This window comes from Anolis sagrei, chromosome 1, assembly GCF_037176765.1.
Source record: "Anolis sagrei isolate rAnoSag1 chromosome 1, rAnoSag1.mat, whole genome shotgun sequence".
In the NCBI taxonomy this organism is placed as follows: domain Eukaryota; kingdom Metazoa; phylum Chordata; class Lepidosauria; order Squamata; family Dactyloidae; genus Anolis; species Anolis sagrei.
Genome location: NC_090021.1, coordinates 60,604,927 through 60,631,076, shown reverse-complemented (window position 1 = coordinate 60,631,076; position 26,150 = coordinate 60,604,927). Strand labels below are relative to the sequence as shown.

The following is a 26,150-nucleotide window of genomic DNA, read 5'->3' as shown; positions in this document are numbered from 1 at the left end:
TAGATCATGTCTGGGTGTATTTATAGAAACGTATTTCCTCATATCTATCTATGTATTGCCCAGAAATTTGCTGGAGGCAATTGGAAATAGCGTTAAAGCAATCTCAAGCAACATTCTGGACTGCTGGGCAGGAAATGAGGCACCTTATTCAATTGCTGCATGAGAAGAAAATCTCTGACTCGAATCATGATCCTGGACTACCTATTTAGCCTTTCTGCTGCTGCAACTTTGCAGCCTATTCCTAGTGATAGGCATTTAGGGAATGCCCAAGACAGCTGGTACTGTTGTTAATGCTTTGAGAGCACTATCAGTTTTGAAATAGCTGGTTTCTAAAATATGTAGGTTTCTAGTATAAGGAGCCCTCAGGGCCAGAACATTGCTAAAGGAAGAAGGGGTCATCCAGGTTGTATCTCCTGATAGGCCAACTGTATCCAAGACCAGACTGTCCCCTCAGTTCCTGGTGGAAGGGTCAACTTATTCAAGGCACAACAGTAGAGGTGACGAGAAAAACCTGTTAAAAAGTCCCAAGTAGTTTCTCAAATTGTTATCCCCATTTATTTATTTTTTACTTTGTTTTAAAAAGTATTGCATAAATAAATAAGTTTAAAAATGATCAAATGAAGGGATCACAAGCAGCTAAATAGTTTTAGACCAAAAACAGGCAACTGTTGTACTCCAGAGCAGGAGTACTCACCTTTGGCTAAACACGACACAGATGGGTTAAAATAGCAAGCAGTTTATTGAGGATAACAAAAGCCAAAGCAATAAAAAGTAATCCACAGTAAAGGCTAATCCAATTGATTAAAAAGAAACAGGAACAAATAGTCCAAAGAGAAATAGTCCAAAGAATTCCATGAAACTAGATACTTTATTTCGTAGGCAAACATCAGCTTGAACATGAACATCATTCTCATTCCCATCATCCAAAGCAACCTGATCATCAGACACAATCACAGGCTGACATACAACAGCAACAGCTACTGCATTGTCTGTAGCTTTAAACAGTTCTTCCTCTATCCATGAGGCAGGGCATCATGGATAGAGCAAGCATTAAGATGCTGAGTGTTTGTTTTGCTCCACAATCACACAAGGTGGAGGATTCTTCTAGGTAGTTCCATTTTGCCAGGTTGTCTTTTGATCTGCCAAGTCCACTTCTGAGTCTGTTCAGGGACTTCCAAGTTGCCCATTCTTGGTTTGTCCCTGGAGGATTTTGTTGCCCACAGAGATATTCTTGCTGTTGCTGGAGGAACATTTAGAGGAGTGATGGTTCTCACGAAACTTTTCCTTGATTTAAGTCTACTGGGAGGAGGCTGATAGTCATACAGTGGGTGGCTTTCACAGTGCTCAATCTTATTTCTCTTGCAATTGGAAGCAACTTCCCATTGCACATTGGGGCGGGGGGGGGGGGGGGAGCAATGCCAGCTAGCTTATAGAGTCTATCAACAGGTGTAGGTTTAAGACATCCTGTGATTATTCTACATGTCTCATTCAGTGCTATATTCACCTGTTTTGCGTGGGCAGATTTATGCTAGATGAGGCAGGCATACTCAGCAGTTGAGTAAGACAAGGCCAGGGATGATGTTGTTATTAATTTTGGGTCTGCACCACATAGCTTCAAGGACTCACCAGGGCCAGGTGTGAAGACATCAGCAACTCTGGTTAGAAATGACCTCTGTAGTGAAATGTGTTTTTAACTGAAGTTATGTAGTGTATTCTATATTTAATTTGTTTTTAATTTAATTGACTTAATGTTTTGAAATGTATGCAAATTGTTGCTGGCTGGAAGCTGCCCTGAGTTGTCTCTGTCCCCCCCCCCCCCCCCCGCCGGGGGTTGAGAAGGACAGGCTACAAATATTTGAAATAAACAAACAAATAAATAAATGATATGTTGTTCCCCACTCTTGATTCTTAGAGAGAGGTGGTAGTAGTGGTGGTGGTGGTGGTGGTGGTGATGATGATGATGATACTCATACTCCTTACTGGTTTTGACATTTATCACCTTTCAGCAAAATATTCTATGGGCCATTGTTTGTATAAAGTCATTAGGCAATTCTCCCTTCAGTTCTGAAGAGCTTTGGAGATGTCTCATCTTTACATTTCAGCCAGTAAACAGAAAGCGAGAAAACAATGCTGTTGTTTAATTTGACAGTCTTTTTTGAGCTGCTGCCAAGATTAACGTTAATCTTCCAGCTTTGAAGGGCTCTGTTGCTTCCCTCAAGGCTTTGGTTGCCTCTTAGAAAGGCTTATCACTTAGGATTGTGTTGCTTTATAACAGGATTTCTAAAGTATTTACATTTTAAAATTATTCCTTGGGTGCCAGAGTTTTTGTTTGGAAGGGTCTAGACTCGGTCACAAAACACATATCTTTAACAGTAAATGGATAATTGCTCAGACATCTTTGAGTCTGCTAAAATATCTCTGCGTTTGTATGCTAAATGTTACTGTTGATCAAGGGCAATTGAAGGAAACATGGCTGGTGCTTTCTGCATGGCTGATATTGCATATCTTGGAGTGTATCAGAATGAGGAAGAGTTACTCTTTTGTACTACAGTTCCCAGAATCTCTCTGCCAGCAGGGCAACCAATCATATCAGCTGGGAGATTTGTGGTAGTCATTTCAGCAAGGATTTTTTCTAAGCTCTTTCTTTTACTATGAGACGGGAGAAGAACTGCAGTGGCTGGAAGGGAAGTGAAGTTCACCTTGAAAATGTGTTTGAATATTAATGTTTTCAGTAGTCTTCACACTGGCATTCTTCAATGAAGACTGGGCACTTTAATAACTATTCACAGTATGCTTGCATCAGTGCCCCCATCACTTACATATCATTAGAAGGTGCTTGTGTTTTTCTGATGTTTCATTAAAATGGGACAATGGTAATTTTGCTGAGTAACAGTACACATTCAGTTTGACCTAGGAATTATTTGATTGGCAAGATGTCTGTAGAGAAAGTAGAATTGAGGTTTTCCATGTCATCTAACGATGAATATTACAAACTGCTGGAGATGTCATTGTTGAAATTTTAGTACGTGGTGTTTTAAAACTGTTTGCAGTGTTACTTTCTTACTTGCTTTGTTTTTGGTACATTGCCTTTATATTTGCTGGAAACTGCCTCCTGAAAGATTTTTCTGAAGGTTAAAGTATAAATGCATGAAGCAGATACATATCTCAAGAGTTGTTAAACTACCTGAAATGCTTACACTGTGTCTGAATCCACTCTAAGGCTAGCTTTTTGGCAGCAGGTTTTTTTTTAGAAGGGCTTTCTGCAATGACATGAAACAAATAATGGGGTAGAGTCCCTAATTCTGTTGGACTTGATTATCAAGAATTATGTTGCTCTTGGTGCCATGTTTTAAAGTCTGAATAACTCTTAATACTGAAACATACATGGATGCCATATCTATTATATATTAAGAATTGTTTGATTTAGTGGCATAGCTCTCGTCAAATTGGGAATCAAGAAAAACATTTCACCAAAATTCAGCTTTGAAAAATCTTTTGTTACCAGTCTTTCCCCATTGTTAAAAGAAAATCATCATCTTGCTCCTCTCCTTTCCACACTTTGTATGTAAAGTTCCTAGAATGACAGCCAGGCAGATTTAGCCTTTTGCTCTTGCTTTGTTTGCTTCCAAAAACCCATTTCCCTCCCACTTCTGAGGGGTGCTTTGATTGTACTTTTCCTACATGACAGAAGGGGGTTGGAATGGTTGACCTCTGTGGTATTCCACTGAAATGCTGTTAAGTTTGCGTTGGTTAAAATTGTTCTCCAAAAGTTGGAAGGATGGCCCCTGGGGTTGCTCCTATTATTCTTATACTAATTACTACTACAAAAGCTGGATGGCCATTTGTTGGGGGTGCTCTGATTGTGCTTTCCTGCATGGCAGAAGGGGGCTGGATTGAATGGCCTCTGGGATTGCTCCTATTATAACAACAACAACAACAACTACTACTACTACTACTAATGCAAAGTCTGAATGGCAATCTGTTGGGGGTGCTTTGATTGTGCTTTTCCTGCATGGCAGAAGGGGGTTGGAATGGTTGACCCCTGGGGTATTCTACTGAAATGCTGTTAAGTTTGCGTTGGTTAAAATTGTTCTCCAAAAGTTTGTCCATGTCTGATACACACACACACACAGATATCTTTATATAGCAATGACCGATCTCTATAAAATAGTGAAGAGTAGAGACATCACACTGGCAACAAAGATCCGCATAGTTAAAGCAATGGTATTCCCCAAAGTCACCTACGGATGTGAGAGCTGGACCATAGGGAAGGCTGAGCGAAGGAAGGTAGATGCTTTTGAATTGTGGTGTTGGAGGAAAGTTCTGAGAGTGCCTTGGACCACGAGAAGATCCAACCAGTCCATACTTCAGGAAATAAACCCCGACTGCTCATTGGAGGGAAGGATAGTAGAGGCAAAGATGAAGTACTTTGGCCACATCATGAGAAAAAATGAAATCTTAAAGAAGACATTGATGCTGGGGAAAATGGAAAGAAAAAGGAAGAGGGGCCGACCAAGGGCAAGATGGATGGATGGCATCCTTGAAGTGACTGGATTGACCTTGAAGGAGCTGGGGGTGGTGACGGCCGACAGGGAGCTCTGGCGTCGGCTGGTCCAAGAGGTCACAAAGAGTCAGAAACTTCGGAATGAATGAACAACACACACACACACACACACACACACACACACACCATTTATTGAGGCTCCACCAGAAACATTCTCTACAGCTCTACAGCTGAAAAAGTTTGTGAATCCTTGGTCTAATTAAAAGCAAGTTATTTGTGACTCACAAATTCTATTCTTTTGTCTGTTCTCAGAAGGATAAAGATTGGAATTAGCTCATAAAGTTCACATGTGAATAATCCTAGTAAAACTGCAACTCCCATGATTCTATGCCCTTCAACCATAATAATTAAAGTGGATTCCAGCTGCATTAATACTAGAGTATAGATGCATCCTTTGTGTCAGTGGAAGGCATGGAAACCTCCACTGAAGAAATCTTAATAAGATAACGCTAGAAAAGAGCCAGTATAAGTTGGAATTGACTTGAAAGCATAAGTCAACTCAAAGTCAATTAATGAAAACTCTTAATAAGAATTAACAATAATGTTATTATTACTAAAGTTGAATACACATACCCAGTGTGGCATACATCTCACCATGTTAAAACAGTGGATGTGGCTCTTAATGAGACATGCTGCATTATCCCAGGATGCCTACGCCCTACACCATTGGGGAAACTATACTGTTTAGCCGGTATTGCACCACCTGACATCTGTTGGGAAGTAGCCACCAGTAATGAAAGGACCAAGGCATTGACATCTCCAGCTCATCCCCTGTTCCGTTATCAGACAGCATGCCAATGCCTTAAATCAAGAAATAGCTTCCTAAGATCTACAGAGATACTTGCAGGAACATCTCAGCAAGTGAGAGTCCAAAACTGGCAGGCTAAAATCCAGAACCTAAAACAGGGGCTGATACCAGATAGGCACACAGAAGACTGGGCGACTTGTAAGGTGTCAAACAGACTACGATATGGCACCATGAGATGCAGAGCCAACCTTAAGAAATGGGGCTACAAAGTGGAATTCACAACATGTGGGTGTGGAGAAGAGTAAACTACAGACCACCTACTACAATGCTGCTGAGCCCTACCACATGCACAATTGAGGACATTTTCACAGCCACACCAGAGGCATTCCAAGTGGCCAGCTTCTGGTCAAAGGAAATCTAGCATAATGCCAACTTTTTAACTTTGTTTGAGTCTTTTTAAATATAAAATATCTCTACTGCTTCTGACATGATAAATATAAATAAGTAAATATTACTAAATAATAAAGAAGAAACAGACATCTCCTTTATTTTAAAATAGTTCCTCTCCCCACATCTTAAAGCTGGTCAGAACCAATAGTGAAGAAACAATGTAGTCATAATGGTTGCTTCTCCGTCTTTCCTAACTGGAAAACAGAAAGCAGATTATTAGAATTGAGAGCATCAGACAAAACAGATCAGTATCCACTTGATCTGCTGTAGCAGCATTCTCTTGTATCTCATGAGCCACATGGTGCTTGGTTCTAAATCCCTTATCACAGTTGCCTCAGGCTTCAAACTACTTTTTATTTGTGTCAGTCAAAATAAATATCCTGTTTTTTGAGCTGAAGAAATGTAAAATGTGATTATGCCGTAGCCCACATCTCAACGAGATTATAATACTGCATCTATTCATTAGAAAAAGCAAAAAGCAAGGGGTGGGTATTCAGTTGCTTTTTTTAATTCCCAGATAAAAATCATGCAATTTTTAGGGGGAGTGACATACTTTGAAGGATGATAGCTATTGACAATTCGGAAAAGAGCCTTACCTCAGTATTCTATTTTTAAATGCAGGCATTGGGTCCATAAATGGGTATGTGCTATAGCACTGTGAGAAATGGCAGCTTTCCTGTTGGAGGGTGACAATAATGCAGTACCCTTTAGCTTTGCAAATGAATATGAATACTCCCTCCTTTAACTGATTTCCTCACTATTTGTCTTCATTATTTTTTTATTCAGTTTTATCTGTATTTAATTTAGCTGGAGCACTTGTCAGTTCTGCACTGAATAACCTAATGTTTCAGTCTTGGAACAAGCCAGTGCCTGGATGCATACTTTGCAAAGCATAATAGTTGTTTCCCTCTTTTCCAGAGGGCATACATTCAGATTTACTAAATAAGCACTAATTTTGATGGCAGAGCATCTTGTCCACTCAGTCTGGCATATCTTTGTATGATTAAAGGGCCCTGGTTAAATGGCTGGGCTGTTTGAACATATGTGACCTTGGATTGGATGCCTGGCATCTGCTGTTAATGAATCCAAGGTAGCAGAGCTGGAGAAGGACATCTGCCTCAGCCCCCAGAGAACTCCATCAAAGTTGACAGTAGTGGGCTGGATTGTCAGTTGAAGTACATCAGCATATGGTAGTTCCTTGTATTGCTAGGGATTTAAGAAGCACTTGTAATTTAATTAGTCTTGAATAAATTTCACTAAACCAGGACTCTCCAATGTTTTTTTTTTTTTTGCCAAGTCCTTTCTTCAGAGCTTCCCGCTCTGCTGTAGCTCTTCTTCAACACAAATTTCTTGACCACAATCCTTGCAGTACACTGTTTTAAGCCATTCTCTTTTAATTAATTATAGGCAAATATCGGGTTATGAAAGAGCCCCCAGTGGCGCAATGGGTTAAACCCTTGTGCCAGCAGGACTGAATACCGACAAGTCAAAGGTTTGAATCCATGGAGAGCATAGATAAACTCCCTCTGTCAGCTCCAGCTCCCCATGCAGGTACACAAGAGAATCCTCCCACAAGGATGGTAAAACATCAAAATATTCGGGCATCCCTGGGCAACATCCTTGTAGACAGCCAATTCTCTCAGACTAGAAGTGACTTTTAGTTTCTCAGGTTGCTCCTGACACGAAAAAATTGGGTTATGAACAAGATAGGTACTGCAGGTTTGTTCTTAAGCTGAAGTTGTAAATAAATCAGACCAGGTACAACTCCAGTCAACTTTTTAAAAGTTTTGGATAGCATAGATAAGGGTTAATACCCCTGTTATGTTTGTTTTGCTGCATGTGTCCCTGTTCAGAAGATTTCACTTCACCTTCTGTCACTGTGATAGTTGGATTTTGAAAATTTTGGGTTGTCCTGGAAACAAGTCTTGGTGATCAAGCTTCAGTAGAGACATTTTTCCCCATGATAACTCTTTCAGGAGAGAAGTTTCCTTCCTAGGGGTGAATTTCCTCTCACTTCCTGTTGTCCCGTACATGTTTGTAACTAGGAGTTAGATGTAAGTTGGATGTTTGTAACTTGGGGACTGCCTATAAAACGCTTTTAACTTTAGCTTCAAAAAGTTCAGCAGTTTCTTTTTGAGGAAACCCCATGGAGAGACTTAGACCCCTTCTACACTGCCATATAATCCAGATTATAAAATCAGATATTCCACATTACTTGCTTTGAACTGGATTATATAAATCTACACTGCCATATAATCCAGTTCAAATAAGATAATCTGGATTTTGTATGGCAGTGTAGAAGGGACCTCAGGCAAAACTATTAGGAAGATTCACAACATCATCTAGCTCAGTGGTTCTCAACCTGTGAGTCCCTTGATATTTTGGCCTTCAACTCCCAAAAATCCTGACAGCTGGTAAACTGGCTGGGATTTCTGGGAGTTGTACACCAAAACACCTGGGACCCACAGGTTGAGATTCACTGAGCTAAAGGTTGTTCCCTCCCTTTAAGTCAGTATATCCCAAACCACAAATATTTCCCTGTAGGATACTTCACTTGAGGAACATATTTGCTATTTCCAAAATCTTTCTCTGACCACTGTATTTTAGGTTAGAACCTGTGAAGGAGGACACAGTTGTACTCTGGTGTTATCTTGAAGTGTGTTTTCATTAGGAGAGGAACATAAACTGAACTCATTTTCAACTTCAGTCCTTTTACTCTGCCATATAAAATCCAGATGATCAGCTCTGAACTGGATTTTATGTCAGTGTAGACTCATATAATCCAGTTCAAAGCAAATAATGTGGTTTATCTGCTTTGATAATCTGGATTATATGGTAGTGTAGAAGGGGTCGGGGGGCACAGAGGTGGGAAAAAGTATGTAAGATATATATACATTTATGGTTGTTGTAACAAATTGAGGATGGAATGTAAGAGAATCGAAGGTATTGATGCATTGATGTATTTTAAGAAAACCAATAAAATATTTGAAAAAAAATAAAGGGTAAGGGATTACATCTAGAGTTCCTAGCTCCCTGAAAATATGGACAGCAATATATGGGACGGAGTTTAGCTGAACACCAGCCATGAGCTATATTAGATCTAGAAATGTTTTACCAGCCCAAAATCTGGTGAGGGAGTTAAAAAAGAATATTGTAGTGTTATTATAGTCTTTCTAGGTACAGACACCCATTTTTCATTGTTCCAAAGTCCCAGGCATTTTAGATTATTCAGTAGCAGATGATCCATTCTCCCCACTCCACTGGTGATGAAGAGGATCTCAATCAGTAGGTTCAGATTGGCATGTTTAAACTCTCATCCCATGCCAGCAGGACTCTTAGTCCCATATTTTGACATCTGGTATGCAGAATACTGGAGTGGATGACTTAGTTGACAGTCAAAGTATCTACAAAGCTTTTCACATATGAGTCTTGATGGCTCTTATTTCCAAAGGAATCAAATAGATGTTGCTACTTCTCCACGGCTCTTGCAGTTTTCTTGCTCTTTGGCAGCTTTTGCTCTCTACAAAATTCACATTAAAAAAACATTGGTTTTTATTTCCCCAGTGTTTTGTTTCACGACTACTGCTCTGGCATCATTGATTATCTGCAAATAAAGAAAAAAGAGCATCAAGCATCTCTGCACTAGAAAATCTATACTGCTTATACATTCTTGCCAACAGTACAGATCTTTTTATCAATGCAAGAAGTGGGTCAGATTTTTGGACTCGTTGCCCTTGACAGTGCCCTTTGAAGTTTGTGAAGTAGCAGAGCACTGCCACCCAGTTCTTACTTAACTCTGCATTATTCAAAATTGGTCCAAGGTTAGCTTTATTCAGGCTACTGAACTGAGCTTTGCTTTCTTTTATCTTTGTTTTTTGATCTCCTAAGAAATACTGATTCCTCCAGAGAAAGAGAACGCTTTGGCATGTGGGTTATTCTCATTTGTGTAATCCAAGTCGGGTTTTTCCCCCTGAATGTCATTTCAAATTCCAAAGAACTGTGGAGCAGCCGTTGACATAACCCCTTCTTATATGAGAAATGATCATTCTTGCTTCCCCAACAGAAAAAAATTATGGGTTAGAGGGCATATTTGTGAGATAAAGAAGAAATAAAGTCAGGTGAGGATAGCTGACCCATTTAAGTCACTCCAGAGGCTATATAGGCAATGTGTTATGGTGCTTTAAAGTATGAAGGGGAATTTATATTGTTCAAATACTAAATGTACTTTAACCAAGATACAGCAGCATAGTAAAAGGTGGTAAGATGGTTTGCAGCTGTTAGAAAAGGACTTTTGGAACTGTTTCGACTGGTCACAAGAGATCTCTTGAAGAAAGATGACATTTCAAGCTGTTTTTTCCCCCCTTGGATATCCATTTTTCTGTATTTTGATATTTATGGGTGGTTTAGAATAGCTGTCAGTACAATAATAAGATACAATATAATTAGGCAATATCCTTAAAAAGAAACACTATATAAAATAAACTAAATAGAAAGTAAGATCTTACAAGATGCCTTGCTGAGTTCCTTGTAAATTAGTTAATTTCCTGCCTTTGACAAGTCAGCTCTGCAAGCTTATCTTTGTCACCTTAGAAAGAAATCAAAGGAAAAACAATCAACTACAGCAGTCTGTCATTTTGTGTTTCCCGTGGAGATAATTTAACTGTAACACAGTGACATTGAACATTGATAGGAAAATGACAGGCAGTGATTAAAGTTTTGTCCTAGATGAAATGAATGTCTGGCAGATGAAAAGAATAATAAAAAAACCTAATTCCTATCCCTGACTCTTGCTCAAATGCTTTTTATGACTGTTATTGCCCAGTATTATGTGTTGTGTTGTTTTTAATAACCATAATCAAACATCCATTATTGGTTTTCAGCAATAGAAAAATTGCTCTTCCCCCTTTATTTTCTCAAATGCCCTTACCGAGCATAAAGGCTAGTTACATAATCTGTACTCTCACGTAAAATCCAAGGAGTCTGCTCTGCCCTGCAGATACTGATGTTAGTTGAGGGGTGTTTTTTTTCATTCTTTTGAGGGCAAGAGAAAGAATTTTGCTATTTTTAGATATGTTTAGATTTCAGCCTATTTGTACTGTTTGAGAATAAAAAAGTGACAATTTTATTATGGACTACTAAACTGAGGATGATGGTGGGTAAGTTTATTATTTAGTCAAGGGCGAAGATGCTGTCACAGACAGACAAATCAGGATGAGACTTCATGTATGTAATGCCTGGGACTCTTAAGAATCACTTCATGTATCCAAGAAAGTGGAATGCTGCAGATCAGTCAAAGGCTGATGGTTTAGCTGATGATTTAGAGAGGACTGTGAGCTTTCCTGTGCCACAAAGTGATAGGCTCTCAGGTCTGGAAAATAATGGTTCTCTCTGTGAGGAAACTGGCTTGGAAAGTGCAGGGCCTCAAAGACAGTCAGGGGAACCAGAAGAAGCAACAACTGATAAGGAATCAAGTGAAAACCTGAGTGATAAGGAGGGTTCCCAGGAGAAACCACCTGTAGTTATGGAGATCAACAAAAGTCTTTGTTTACAAATCAGAGCTGAAAATAGATTGCATCATTCAGAGAAATTACATGGGAAAGTTGTGGAGAAAATTCATGGGAGACATAATGATTTCATGGGTGTCTATAAAACAGCAAGTTGTTTACCTTAAGAGCAGTTCAGGCAATGCTGTGTTAGAGCTAGAAGCTAAGCCCTGAGTTCTCTCGTTTCTGGTGTCAAGTCAAGTCTTGGTTTTGGATTTAATATATCCTGGAAGTTTTCTATGTTCCTGTTCATGTACTTCTGTTCAAGTTTTAACTAGTTATACCTTCTTGCTTGTTGACTTATGCTGTACCTGTGATTTCTGGCTGTTCCTGGACTTTGTCACCTCTGGAACTTTATGAGACATTTGGATTATTGTTTGGTTATCACCTGTTACTAAACATTAATTGGTTATATAATCTTCCTTTTTTATTCCTGCTTTTTGATATGTTTTTATGTGTTTTACAAAAAACTGTTTCCTTATATTCCTGGACTCTTGTGTGGTGTGGTGGTCATAGGTGTTTCCAGGTCTGAAGTGCAACATAGAATTTACTTCACAACTCTTCACTGTGTTGCCTATCAAATAAATATTTCTCTGGATTATTCCTGACATTAGTCAATGAATGGAAAGCATATCTTAAAATATCTAAAAATGATTGAAAAACATATTTTTCAAGTGTTGAAAAGCCCCAAAGAAAGAATTTTGCATTTAGGAAAATCTTCACAGTCCAGGATTTATCCTGCACAAAATCTGTACACAACACAAAACATTTTCTGTGCAAAAATATCACATATTAATTTTACACAAAATAACTTCTAGGCTAGTGGTTCTCAACCTGGGGGTTGGGACCCCTGGAGGGGTCACAAGGGGGTGTCAGAGGGGTCACCAAAGACCACCAGAAAACACAGTATTTTCTATTGGTCATTGAGGTTCTGTGTGGGAAGTTTGGCCCAATTTAATTGTTGGTAGGGTTCAAAATGCTCTTTGATTGTAGGTGAACTATAAATCCCAACAACTACAAATGTCAAGATCTATTTTCCCCAAACTCCACCAGTGTTCACATTTGGGTATACTGAGTATTTGTGCCAAATTTGGCCCAGATCCATCATTGTTTGAGTCCACAGTGCTCTCTGGATGTAGGTAAACTACAACTCCCAAAACTCAAAGTCAATGCCCATCAAACCCTTACAGTATTTTCTGTTGGTCATGGGAATTCTATGTGCCAGAATTCCCATGACCAACTCCACCAATGATGGTTCAATTCCATCATTGGTGGAGTTCAGAATCTCTTTGATTGTAGGTGAACTATAAATCCCAGCAACTACAACTCCCAAGTGACAAAATCAATCCCCCACCCAATGCCACCAGTATTCAAATTTGGGTGTATTGGGTATTTTTACCAAATTTGGTCCAGTGAATGAAAATACGTCCTGCATATCAGATATTTACATTATGCTTCATAACAGTAGCAAAATTACAGTTGTGAAGTTGTCATGAAAATAATTTGCTGGTTGGGGGTCACCACAACATGAGGAACTGTGTTAAGGGGTTGTAGCATTAGAAAGGTTGAGAACCACTGTTCTAGGCTGTCATTTTCTATGCAAAAAATGGTTTTGTGTGAATGTAGTGAATGCCTCCTAAATTGCAAACAATCTTCAAAAACTTCAATTTTCAAAACATTATTTTGAAGACAATTGCTAAAATTATGACTTTGTTTCTTGGGTAATGGTAGCAGGTCTGAAGGACAGCTTTTTTTTTTTTGCCTCTGTCACTTTTTGGGAGGTACAGAGAGCAGTAAGTCCATTTCTAGTTTTCAAAAAATACATTTCTTATTATTCAATAGTTGAAGGGGTGAATTGTCACTCCCAGCGACTTCCAGAAGATATAATTCACTTTGTTTTGGTCAGAAATGTGATGTGGGATATGGAGAGGCTAAGCCAGCGGTTCTCAACCTGGGGGTTGCGAACCCCAGGGGGGTTGCCTGGCCATTTCGGAGGGGTTGTGAGGCCGCCTCTGTTGGCCCCACCCAAGGGTGTGGGCTCTTTTGCGCGAGGCCTGGACCTCCTCCCCTGCCGCATACTCTCGCCATCTGGCGAGGGAGCGAGGCGGGCGAGGGGAACTTGGTGCGAGGCCTAGCTTCACGCAAAGCCCCCTCGCCCACCTCGCGCTTTTGCTGTTCGGCGAGACCCCTGAGCAGGTCACAAGGGGGGTGTCAGACGGGTCACCAAAGACCATCTGCTGACCATAGGGCTTCTGTGTGGTAAGTTTGGCTCAATTTTATCATTGGTGGGCTTCGGAATGCTCTTTGCAGTTGAACTGTAAATTCCAGCAACTATAGCTCCCAAATGTCAAGGTCTATTTTCACCAAACGTTCACGTTTGGCCATATTGAACATTCATGCCAAGTTTGGTCCAGATTGACGATTGTTTGAGTCCACAGAGCTCTCTGGATGTAGGTGAACTACAACTCCAAAACTCAATGCCCATCAAATCCTTCCAGTATTTTCTATTAGTAATGGGAGTTCCTGTATGCCAAGTTTTGTTTAATTTCATCATTAGTGGAGTTCAGAATGCTGTTTGATTGTAGGTGAACTATAAATCCCATCAACTACAACTCCCAAATGACAAAATCTCTCCCCCCTCCCCCAATCCCAGCAGTATTCAAATTTGGGCCTATCAGGCATCTGTGCCAAATTTGGTTCAATGAATGAAAACCTGCATATCAGATATTAATATTACGATTCATAACAGGAGCAACATTACAATTATGAAGTAGCAATGAAAATAATTTTATGGTTGTGGGTCACCACAACATGACGAACTGTATGAAGGGGTTGCAGCATTACGAAGGTTGAGAACCACTGGGCTAAGAGATCTTGGGCATGATGCAGGCTTGGACTTTGCTTTGTCATCCACATCCACTCAAATAGATTCACCCCAACTCTGAATCTGAAAGACACAGGCAAGTAAGTGTGTGTTCTCTTTACCATGTATACAGTGTGTTCTAGCAATTTAGAACATAACTTTGAAAAATCAATAGTTAATTGTACAGTAGCTATGAAATACATTTATAACAATAGCACTGTGCAAATTGTTTGACTATGGAAACTAATCTCATTATATGAAAGAATGACCTAGGTTAATCTATTTTTCCTATTACTCCCTACTTTTCTGCCACCATTTATGTATGTCTCCCTTCATATACATTGATATCACAAAGCTTCTTATAAGATGATAAAAGAATCCAATTAAATGTTCTGACAAATAAAGCATTTTAAAAGATGAATGCGCATTGTATAATTTAGATCTAATCAAGAAGCACAATAAAAGCATTTTCTGCACCACCTGTAATTCAAAAATAATTTCAGGGTTTTTCTTTTTATTTGTGGCAGGGAGATATTTAATGTCTAATGTATATTGGATGAGAAAAAATGCTTTGGGAAGTATTTTTCTTTGAGTCATAAATCACATAATAGAAAGAGCATGAACAATCATATCACAACAAATCTAACTTCATATGTTATGACAGAATTTTCTACATGTAGTTCACTTGCCCATTAACTGCATGATTTTCTCTCCTCCCAATTTCTCCCTCCTTATACCCCTCAGAAACACCTGTTCTTGTAAATTAACTTCCATCAACTAATGTGATAAGCATGTCAACCAACAATGTACAACTTGAGTAAAAGAAAGTGATTTACAGAGACCTTCATTATAAAAAGCCGTTTATCAACCTCTCAAAATATGTACACAACTATGTCCCAAGTTTCAAGGAAAAATGTTATCCCTCTATTCTCAGGCCAACCTATCCTGGGAAACCTCCTGATTCTAGATACTGTCTTTAGTTATGTTGCAAATTTGAAAGCAAAACCTACCCACTGAGCAGAGTCAATGTGAAGAAGGAAACTGGTACAAATTATTGGGGCCTGGCATAGTATCCCTGGGGCCTGATTATTCCATATATTTTTGTCTTTCTCAGTGGTATCATTATGTGTTGATTGCTTCTAACATCCAAAATAAAATAAGTAAATTTCAAAGCAAAGAGTAATTACGTACAAAATTATGTCAGCTATCAACCACTAAAGACCCTAATCGACCAAAAATGTATACAGTAGAGTCTCGCTTATCCAGCATAAACATTGGATAAGCGAAAATGTTGGATAATAAGGAGGGATTAAAGAAAAGCCTATTAAATGTAAAATTATGTTATGATTTTACAAATCAAGCACCAAAACATGTTTTACAACAAATCAACAGAAAAAGCATAATGGTAACGTTATATAGTAATTACTATATTTACGAATTTAGCACCAAAACATCACAATGTATTGAAAGAGTTGTGGATCCGGGTGGGAGGCAGACTGTATTGGATAGTACAGAATGTTGGATGAGCGAAGGTTGGATAAGTGAGATTCTATTGTATATTATATATTATAATATATTATATGTTAACAAAAAATATAATTATATATTTATGTAATTTATAACAAATATATGTTTCATTTAGCTGGTCCACACATGCTGCACCCCCCCCCATCCCCTGCAATGTTTAATTGGACATGATTCCACCTTTGACAGCCCTGGTACCATGTCCTAATTGTATGTAACTTCCTTAGACCTTAACTCCCCTGATTTTACTACTCTTCACTACACAAGAAATGATATGATAAATCCTCTAGATTTTCTGCCTGGTGTTGCAGGAGAAGTAAAGAATGGGGGAGGGGGGATTCTGCTTTCTAATGATTCACGCATGTGGTTCAGATTACTCTGAACTCAACTGAGCCTTCACCAGGAAGTATTGAGCTATTGCAGAGAGTTGGAAGGAGTTGTGCAATTTAGAGCACAGCATGCCCAAACAGAAAGAAAGTGGAATGTAGAAGCAGGATGAATAGCTATAGACTGTGGGTGGAGAACCTTTGTCTGTCCCAATATCTTGAATTTCAGTTCACAGCAGACAACTCAAGCAAGAATGCTTGAATATTCACTTAACACTTATCATAGGTATCAAAACATGCTGACCTGGACAGTTTGGCCTGTAAAAAGGAAATCTTTCTGACCCCAAATATAGATGAGAGAGAGAAATGTAAAGTATACTCTACTGCATGCATTTTTGTTAGACTAATAGTACAGAAACAATGGATTATCTTCAGCCATTTCAATATGGATAAATTACTGACTGACTGGAATACAGACCAATAATTTTCTCAAGTGTGTACCCATTTCTTTGCAGCACTAATGTAGCCCTCAAAAAATTCAGTCAGCAATTTGGAAAACCCATGTTTCAAACCAGGTTTAAACAGTGAATAATACATTCTAATATATTAATTCCCTCCCCCTTAAGTGATCCCTCGTTGTCCGAGCATGATGGCCTTCCAAGTGTAGTGTCATGGTGGTGGATACATAGGTGGCTGTAAGAGCCCTATTCTTGACCCACATGTTCTTCCACTGTGAGGACATTGGTTTCCAGGTGGAAGGTGGTCCCAGTCAGGGTTGGCTTGAAATGCCTTCCTCTTGGCACGTTTTTCCCCTTCGCCCTCCATTTTTGCCTCTTCTAATTCCATAGAACTGCTGGTCACAGCTGACCTCCAACTACAGTGCTCAAGGGCCAGGGCTTCCCAGTTCTCAGTGTCTATGCCAGTTTTTAAGGTTAGCTTTAAGCCCATCTTTAAATCTCTTTTACTGTCCACCAACATTACAATTCCCTTTCTTGAGTTGAGAGTAGAATAACTGCTTTGGGAGACGGTGATCAGACATTTGGACAATGTGGCCAGGTTGGCACATTTCATCAATGTTTTGGAATTATTAGCTGCCATCAATACTTTTTTGGACTGTTGAGATGCTGTTGAAGCTGGTGAGAGGTATTCATCTTATTGTTGTTCACTTAGCTAGCACAAACAATGTTTTGGCAGATTCACTTGATCAGTCTCATACCCTCTATTACAAGTGGTCCTGTTTTCATTGAGTGTTTTCGACGATAACTGTCATTTGGGGTATTCATCTCAATAGTTACACTTTAAGTCTCAATCAAGATAAAAGTGGGATAATAATAACAGTACTTTCCCAGGTTGATCTGTGAGCTCTGACAATCAACAAGAATTGCAGTCTCTTCTGTTCTAAGGTAGCAGTCAGAAGAATCAGTGGGAGATGCCTTCCTCCTTGCCTGTTTGGGGTGCCAATGTATCGATTCCTGTCATTCTCTCTGCCAACAGTCAGATATGTCATCCACACATCCAGATGTTGAGGTTATCAACTTGGAGAATAAACAATCTTAGATTGGCAGCTGTCTTGCAAGTTTCTTTTAAGGATTCTAATAACATATTTTATTCATAAAAACAGAGGTGCTTCTTGTTCTGAATGTTCTGGAAAAAATACTTTCACTGCTCTGCATTTCTTGATAAATCCTAAGGAACAAGGCCTATCATTTTCATCGCTGAAATTTTACATTGTTGTCATTGTGGCTAATCAAACATTTAATCAGTTAACTGGTACCTTCTTCTCTGATCCTATTGTAAAGAAGGTCATGAAGTGTCATCCCACCTATATCTGCCATTCTTTCACTCAACATCTCTGTGGTCATTCACTGATCTTCTCACAACTGATGGATGGACCATTCCAAGTTTCTTGTTTCAAAACGCAAGCAATTCATGATTTTGAAAGTCATATTCCTGGTCGCAATGACTTCACCATGTTGTGCAAGAAACTTGGTGGCTCTTAAGTATGATTAACTCTTTTTGGTCTTTTATGATGACCAATTAGTGCTGTGCCCTGATTTTCATTTCATTAGTGTCCCAATTTCATCTTAATTAGAACACAGTTTTGTCTACATTTCACCCAAAATCTGCAACACTGGTTGAAAAGTTGGCTATATATTGCACTTTAGCCTTCTACAAACAGTGTACACCTTCCTTTCACATCCAATCAACTTTGTGTCTGTTATGGTGGTGCTTATGAGGACTCTGCTGCCTGGACTGCAGAGTATTTTAGTATTCATGCAACATGGGAAATTGAAGGGCAGGGTGAGAGAAAATACCGTATTTGGTTGGACTGTTCTTCCTTCCATTACACAATAACCTGACTCATTATCCTTTAGTAAGCTTCACAATTACCCATTGTGAAAGACAGAAAGACCATGAAGAAAGAGAACAGGCCACATACCTATAACTGTGGTTCTTTGAGTGGTTATTTTTATGCAATCTTTCCAAGATCCTCTGTGTTCTTTTCAACAACCTTCAAAATTGAGGGAATAGTAGCTTAGTGGGCTAGGATGTGCAAGGAGTGGGGTCCCCACCAAGCTACTCAGCTCTAGAACATTCCAAAGAGGTCTCCGCATAGGTTTAAAAACCCATTTGCATGAGAGACACTAGATGGCCATTCAAAGAACCATACTTACATGTAAACAACCTGTTCATGCAGCATGCACAGAGGAACTGATGTGTATATATAGAGCTTCTTACAAGGAGGGCCTGACCCATGATTCTGTGGAATTTTGAGTACTCATCCAAAGTCATAAGGCATTGATTGACTCATGGCCATTCTGTGGTCAGGAAGAAATAAGTCTTGAGAATGATAAATGAACAAGACATAGAGTCTGCAAAGAAACAAAAAAAAAAACCAACCAAAAAAAGCCATGTAATTTGTTCAGGAAGCAATAATTCATTAATTATTTTAGAGGGGGATCTCCTGAATTCTATATGAGAACTACTATTTTTCAGTTTTAAAAACAACAAGGGAAGAGGTCTAAAGCATTACAGAGAATGTGAACCCTTGCCTCTAAATTGTGTTTTTGTTTTCTTTTGGCTTGATTTCAGCTGTGGGAGCCAGCTTCTTGAAAGAGTGTGGGAAGTTGACATAGAGGCCTGTCAGCTGTTGATCCAAGGCTTTCAACTGAAAGAAAGTGGTGGTTGTGTTTCTGAGGGAGAAGAGAACCAAACAGATGAAGTGGAGGATGCTGCTGTCGCTTCTTTAAGTACCAAGCAGGAACAATCAAAACACTTTCCAGTTAAGGACTCCAAGCAGAGTGCTCTCCAGTGCCATGTTATCCAAAACAAACATAGAAGGAGACACTGGGAACTGGAAGAGGTATCAAGGCTTTTGTTTTGCTTTGCTTTATTTTGCTCTGTTTTCCACTGATGTCTTTCTGTTGCAGAAAGAGTACTCCTTGGGCTCAAAGGTTACCAGCTCTGGTAGAGTGACATTTACTATTGGGATGAGAGGAAGAGCCAAAGACAGCTGCATCACACATGGACAAATTGATACAAAGAAATTACTCACATGCATGTTACAAATAACAAGGTGTCCATAAACACCATAGCTGGGAAATCTGTAGAAAATGTCAATGACCAGGGCCCATTTATGCTTTCCAGTTGCTTAGATGCATGCATGGATGTTGTTACTATGTGCCTTCTTGTCAACTCATAACTTGTGGCAACCTTAGGATTTTCTTGTAAGATTGGGTCAAAGAACGTTTACTATTGCTCCTGACACACACACACACACACACACACACACACACACACACACACACACAAATAGTTTTCCTGGCAGGCATGGTTAGTTCTGCAGTTGAGAAATGCATTTGACTTAGATATCCTTGTAGTACATTAGAGTATTATTCATTTATGACATTGGAACATTGTCAGCTCACAGCCAATCTGGAGGGGGGCAAATTAGGAAGGATCATCACAAGAATGGCTTATGAAGTGAATCTGAGACTTAATAAAAAAAACCCTCTCTGTATCCACGAAATCTTTGTTTCAGTATTGTTTCAATATTAATGATTTTGCAGAATTGTAAGGATCTGATTTTTTTGTAAGCATCCCATTTATTTTACAAAAGCTGGTTTCCAGTGTTTCTAATACCTTTGTATCTTATTCATAGAAATTAAATTGATTAATTCAATTTTATACAGGGTTAATACAGATGAACTCAAGATTGTCTAATCGTGCTTAATTGTGCATTAAATACTGATTTAGATTTTACTGGAAGGCATGTCACAAAAATACTTTGAATCTGACCTGTCTAATACATGTAGTTCAGAATTAAATGGTAAATGCTAATTTCAACCTTTCAGCAAACAAAGCATTTGGATGCACAAGTTGTTCATCGCACAGAGGATATTTTAATCTTTTGTGGTTGGTTCTGGCTTTTGATTCTGCCTGCCATTCTCTTGAACCTAGAAAGATGGAGAGAGTAATAATATTGCTTGATGTCTTGATCCTAAACATGGAACAAGTGTTCTAAGGGCATGTAAGCCTAATTAAAAGTCCAGGATGGATCTGGAGAGAAAATAATTATTTCTGATGCATATGATCCTATATTAGAAGCAGCATAATTTTCAGTCTCTGTAGCTATTTGTTTGTGTGTATATCTGAAATGATATAGCTAGGAAATCTGCAGAAAATGTCAATGGCCAGGGCCCATTTATGCTTTCCAGTTGCTTAGATGCATGCATGGATGGCCTGAACTCTTACTCTTTGCCATAGGAACAATTTTAATAACCTCTAGCAGGCTACACCAGCTCAGGGTGAGCCCTAAATGCTAACCCCAGTCATTCAGTCATTCCACGAGATCCCTTTTGGCACTTAGAAACATTCTGTGTCATGACAGTGGCAGAGTTGGCAGCTGCGGGAGAATGGCTTTCAAACAGATAGAAAAGTTCAGAAAATTGGCCCTGTAAGTCAGCAAGGGGAGAGCAAACACGAAAGACAGGGCTAAATATCTAATAGTGCTGTAGAAGGAATACTTGAAAAGCACTTCGCCTAGAAGCTTTCTGTGAACAATAACAACATCTGTCCATAACAAAGGCAAAAAATGATGAAAATGTTAGGACCTCATCACATGAAATAATCCATTTCTATCAGTGTGTATCCCAGTTTTTTTTTTTGACTGAATGCATACTGAATACAGAGAGGCCGCTTTGACTTATCCTCACTGCCATCAGTCCCAAGAAACGCATTCCAAGAAATGTCTGCGTGAGTCAATTTTGATGCAGTCAGAACTGACTTCTGAAACAGATCGTGGGAAAATGATTACATAAACCATGATTACATGCAGTTGATCTTTTCTTGCTATTTTAAATATTTACTAAAGACACTTTCCATGAAACTTTGGGCAAAACGGAAAATCTATGAGATGCAATTCTCTCTGGATATAATATCTACAAATCTATGAAAGATGGCAAATTACACTAAATTTCAGAAACTAGAAAGTGTAAAAGAATGAACCACTCCACAGAATCGTTGTAAGTACAAATGCCAGGCCTGTAAACTGGTCTAGTGGCTTCCAAAGTTTGGAAGTAACTAGCCATTAAAGATGAATTATATTGTGGTTATAATAAAAGTATAACTAGAACACAATATCATTCAGTGGCAGGTAACTTTACTCCTTTTCCAATATAACAAAAACCGTTAGTTACTGTTATACTAGGTATGGGTAACTGTGTGAAACTTAGGGGCAGTTTCTCCCTATAGACCTCTTATGAACAAACCTCATCTATATAATTAGGCACACACTGCAAGTGGTTTTGGGTCACTTCTTATCATATTTTTGGCCATTTGGGGCAGTTGAAGAGGGAGCCGATTTGTTTTTATTGCTGTATTCCCCTTGTATTGGACTCTTTATTGATTTGGTGAAGGGTTGTTGATTAGTTACTTAGCTGTAAAATGTAAAAATTCACTATTTACCAGTGAATGTCCTAGTGTACCACCAAAACCAGATTAGGGAAGAAAGAGTTTCCCCCTTGAATCTGATGGTGTAACTCAGGGGGAAATTGGCTTGGGTGTTGTGTGCCAAAAGACATGAATCTCTGAGCTCAGTTCCCTCTGCTGCAGGTCAGTGTTTCACTCCAACCTCTTGTTTATAGCAAAGGTTTTGTCAGGATGCCCAAGTTACTGAATGTCCAACCACAAAGCCAGTGTGCTACAGGATGAGGAAGGAGAAAACATACAATTGAGGCTGGGTTTGAACATGTTTAGATTTGAAATGGAAGCATGCTTCTATAAAGTATGTAACTATTTGTGTCTTGTCCTATCTAAAAAGATCTCAGAGATATATATAAGCAAATGAAAACATGTCAAATCAGTGTAGGGCTATAAAACTAACTCAAATAAATGATAAACCTATTAAGTATTATTAAGGAAGGGCATACCTCCACTGAGATGCCTCAAACAGATAGGCTGCCTCTTCGCACTGTATTAACTTCACTGTGGAAGACCATTCAAGTAGAACTCAATCCTTTGGCAGACACATATAGGGAAAGGCATTCCTTATACCTTGAATTAAGAGTGGAAGCATAATGAGAGCCAGTGCAATTCTTTTAAGATTGGCATAATATAAACGTCTATATGACATTCCAGTCTGCAGTTTATCCACTGCATTTTGCATTAGCTGCAGTTTCTGAGTCATCTTCAAAGGCAACCCGTGCAAAGTGCATTACAGTACAGAGGGCTCTTGGTGTCTGCTGTGGTTTGGTTCCAGCCCCCAGCCACAAATCCAAGGATACTTAAGTTCCATTATATACAATGGAGTAGTCCATTATATAAAATAACAAAAGCAAAGTTTGCTGCTTGCATATTTTTGGGGGAGGTGGGGGTGTCGGAGAGGTGTGTTTTCAAGCTGTGGAAGATTAAATCCATGGGTACAGAATCCATTGATACAGAGGACTGACTGTAGTCTAATCAGTGAATTACTGTAGCTATTTTATCTCTGTCCAGTAAAAGTCATAGCTGAAGCACACATTGAAGATGATGCGTCACCAAGTCCACTTCCTGTGAAATGTATGGATCCAGTAATTCTCCAAAGTATGCGCTTGCTGCTTCAGTGCAATCTCATACAGAACAGGCTGTTTATCCAAGAATACAGAACAAGAAATACAGAGAGGAGGGATGTAATTCATTGCAAGGGACAACAGCTTGGAAAGCTTCTGTGTAAAGGATCCCCCTCTTTAGATATGTTGTTGGTAATGTCAATGGAGTGGATGCCCAAAGTGGAATAGAAAGCTTGCAGACAGTAGAAACACATTGGTGAATAACTAATCAATTTTTTTTAAGTACTGGAATAAAAATAAACCCACTTGGAATATAGGAATAAAAAGTTTATAGAAGTGCAAGGGTTCATGGGGAAAATTGGAAACATATGAATCTCATAAGAAATAGTGGAAGATACAGGAAAAAAACCCTATCATTTGCTGAGATTTGCCTATGTAATTTAAACATTGAGATAACAATTATAAACAATAATGCCCTTCCAAAAGTATTATCATTGTGTCTCCCTAATCTTCACCTGCTTGTTCAGAGTTTGTTATTTTCTTATATTGTCTTTTTTAGATTGTCTGATTGCCCTCTTCCAGTGTATGTCTCACATCATTTGTGGGATTTTTTTTTCAGATTATCCTTTAATATTACTTCTTACAGCAGTATTTCTACTGCTCCAACGTGTATTTTAGCAAAAACAAATCTCACAACTTAAGCGAAGGAGGTGCAAAGAAATTCCAGACAGATGTGTAGTGGAGAATTCATTTCATCGTAGGAAATGCATTTTCATCCTTTGAAAAAAATAAGTGGATCAAACAAGTCTGAAGTCTGTGAAGGTTTTGACTTGACTTTCATTCCACCCTGCAGAGAAAACGGTAGTGCTCTCTTGTAGTACTTAGTGGTTATTAGCTAGCTGTAGTGCTTTTGTCAGCAGACTACATCGCATTCCCATAGATTAAAATAGGCCTTAGACCAATGACTTGTTACACTGGGTAGAAAGGGCAAAGCATTTAAGGAATCCATGTTCTTCTTTTTTAGTTTAATTAAATTTTATATTTATAGGACATAAAATAATTGTGTTGAGACTCAGCATTTATTGCTTTCTTAAATGTCAGCATTGAGCATCAGTGAAGGTCAGTATCTAAATATGATTTCAGCACCCATAATCCTGTATTGAAAAGGGATTTGGTGAACAGACATTTGGCTTATGTCCAGTGATCTGTGAGCCCCAAGAAGCCAGACACTCAGTTATTTCACAGTTATATTAAAAATGCTACCTTCATCACTTGTTCTCCCTAGGGATTTTAGAGTGTATTTGAAGTTTGGGGTGGAGATTTCTTGATTCATATCTGCTGTGTATGTTAAATACAAGAACCAATAAAAGTCTTTTAAAATTAAGTCTAGTATAAACATTTGAAGAGCAAGCATATTAGCAAAAAGTTAAGCACGTTAGTAATAGCAAGTTGTGAAAATATCCGACCCAAGGTCTTTGTTCTATTTCTTTGCCCATTCATGCTGTAATTTTTTTTGCACCATCAACTCTGGTGAGTTCTGAAGCATGCTAATGCAACATTGTAAACAATGTGTTGCCCAACTGTGAATGTTGAGAAAGAAACCATTACTGTTGTTCATAGAATATTCTATCAGAAGGTCCAAATATCATATTTTTGTTGTGTGTCTTTACATTTGTTGTCAAAGGCTTTCTTTAAATCATTTCTAATTCATGACAAATATATCATGAAGGTTTCTTAGCAAACATTTTTCAGAAGTGTTTTTGCCTTTGTCTTTCTCTGAGTTTGAGAGAATGTAACTTTTCCTTGGGATCACTCAAGAGTTGTCCAGTTGGTTTCTATGACTGAGTGAGGATCTATATTAGACTGCTACACTGCTCAAACCATTATACCATACTGACTCTTGTCATGATGTACACACTTTGAAACAAAGATGGTGAACTTACAGCCTTCTTTGATTGCAGCAGCCCAGTTCAAGTCAACTCCAGTCTGGAGTGTTGACAGCTGAAGCACAACAACATCTGGGGACCTTTAGTTTCCCCAGCATTGCTGTAATAACCATGGCCCACTTGGTCATTGGAGAACTTCACTGGAATCTTGCATATCTACTGGGGTCAAGTAGAAATAAAAATAAACTCACTCAAGGTGGAAAATATTGCATCTGTTACCTAGGATTGCCAGAACAGGTCAGCAGAACATCACATGGATGTTTGAAAAATGCTGAGAATCACAGCAACAAATACTCCCGCCACCCAGTACATTATCCCCATTTGGAGAACCCTGTGTTTTCCTCTTAGACTAGAAGAATATAGTAACATCATCTAAACTTTAAGAAATAATATATAAACATACCAGACTGCACCAACCTCATTTTTATACCAAGATGGTCAGGGTAGGTTAGCAGGTGACACCACAATTATTGAAGCAAAACACATGCCCTTGTTATTTCCCATCACCATCAAGTCCAGTTTGGTGCCAATATTGCTGTTGGAATTGTCACTTTAAAAATGCAGAGAATGTCCAAGTATGTTGATAATTCTCCTTTCCCATCTCAATAGTAATACTGTAAAAATGGTTTATGTTGGCATTTCTTGATCATTTTTGTTGCATTCTCATGAAATTTAGTTGGGCACATGATGTTCTTCTTTTGAGTAATTTGAGGTCTATTTTTAATATAAGAAGTTTTTATAAACAGATCAGATTTGTGCAAACTGTAGCTATAGTTCAATCATTGCTTATTCCAGCACTGTCTTGTTGACATTGATATTAATTTGGAATAAGTGCTTCGGAAGCATCAACACTGGCTAAGGAAAACAGATCTGAAAAAGGTCTGGAATAAAAACATAAACTGAGACATATTTTACTTAAATAAGTGAAATGTATTTTGTTGAATGATTTGGATTATTAGGTAATTAATTTAAGAATAATACAGAATTTGAGTGACATTAGATGCAGTAGATCAAAGATTGACCTATGGCTAATTGACATTGATTTGAAGTTGAAGAGTACATATGTGTGGTATTTTATATCCATTGTACCATACATTTCTCTTGCTACATCAAGATAAATTACTTAACTATACTTGA

General features: G+C 38.6%; 1 protein-coding gene across 3 annotated transcripts in view; it reads left to right on the top strand.

Moving 5' to 3' along the window:
- DISC1 (DISC1 scaffold protein) overlaps positions 1–26,150 on the top strand; it is a 176,890-nt gene that overhangs the window by 133,653 nt on the left and 17,087 nt on the right. For 2 of the 3 annotated variants that reach the window (XM_060753819.2, XM_067465294.1), the window contains one exon: positions 19,112–19,382. In XM_060753819.2, the coding sequence (XP_060609802.2) occupies positions 19,112–19,382 (271 nt within the window). Of the gene's footprint in view, positions 1–19,111; positions 19,383–26,150 lie in introns of those variants that run through there. The other variant, XM_067465299.1, reaches the window with a different exon arrangement.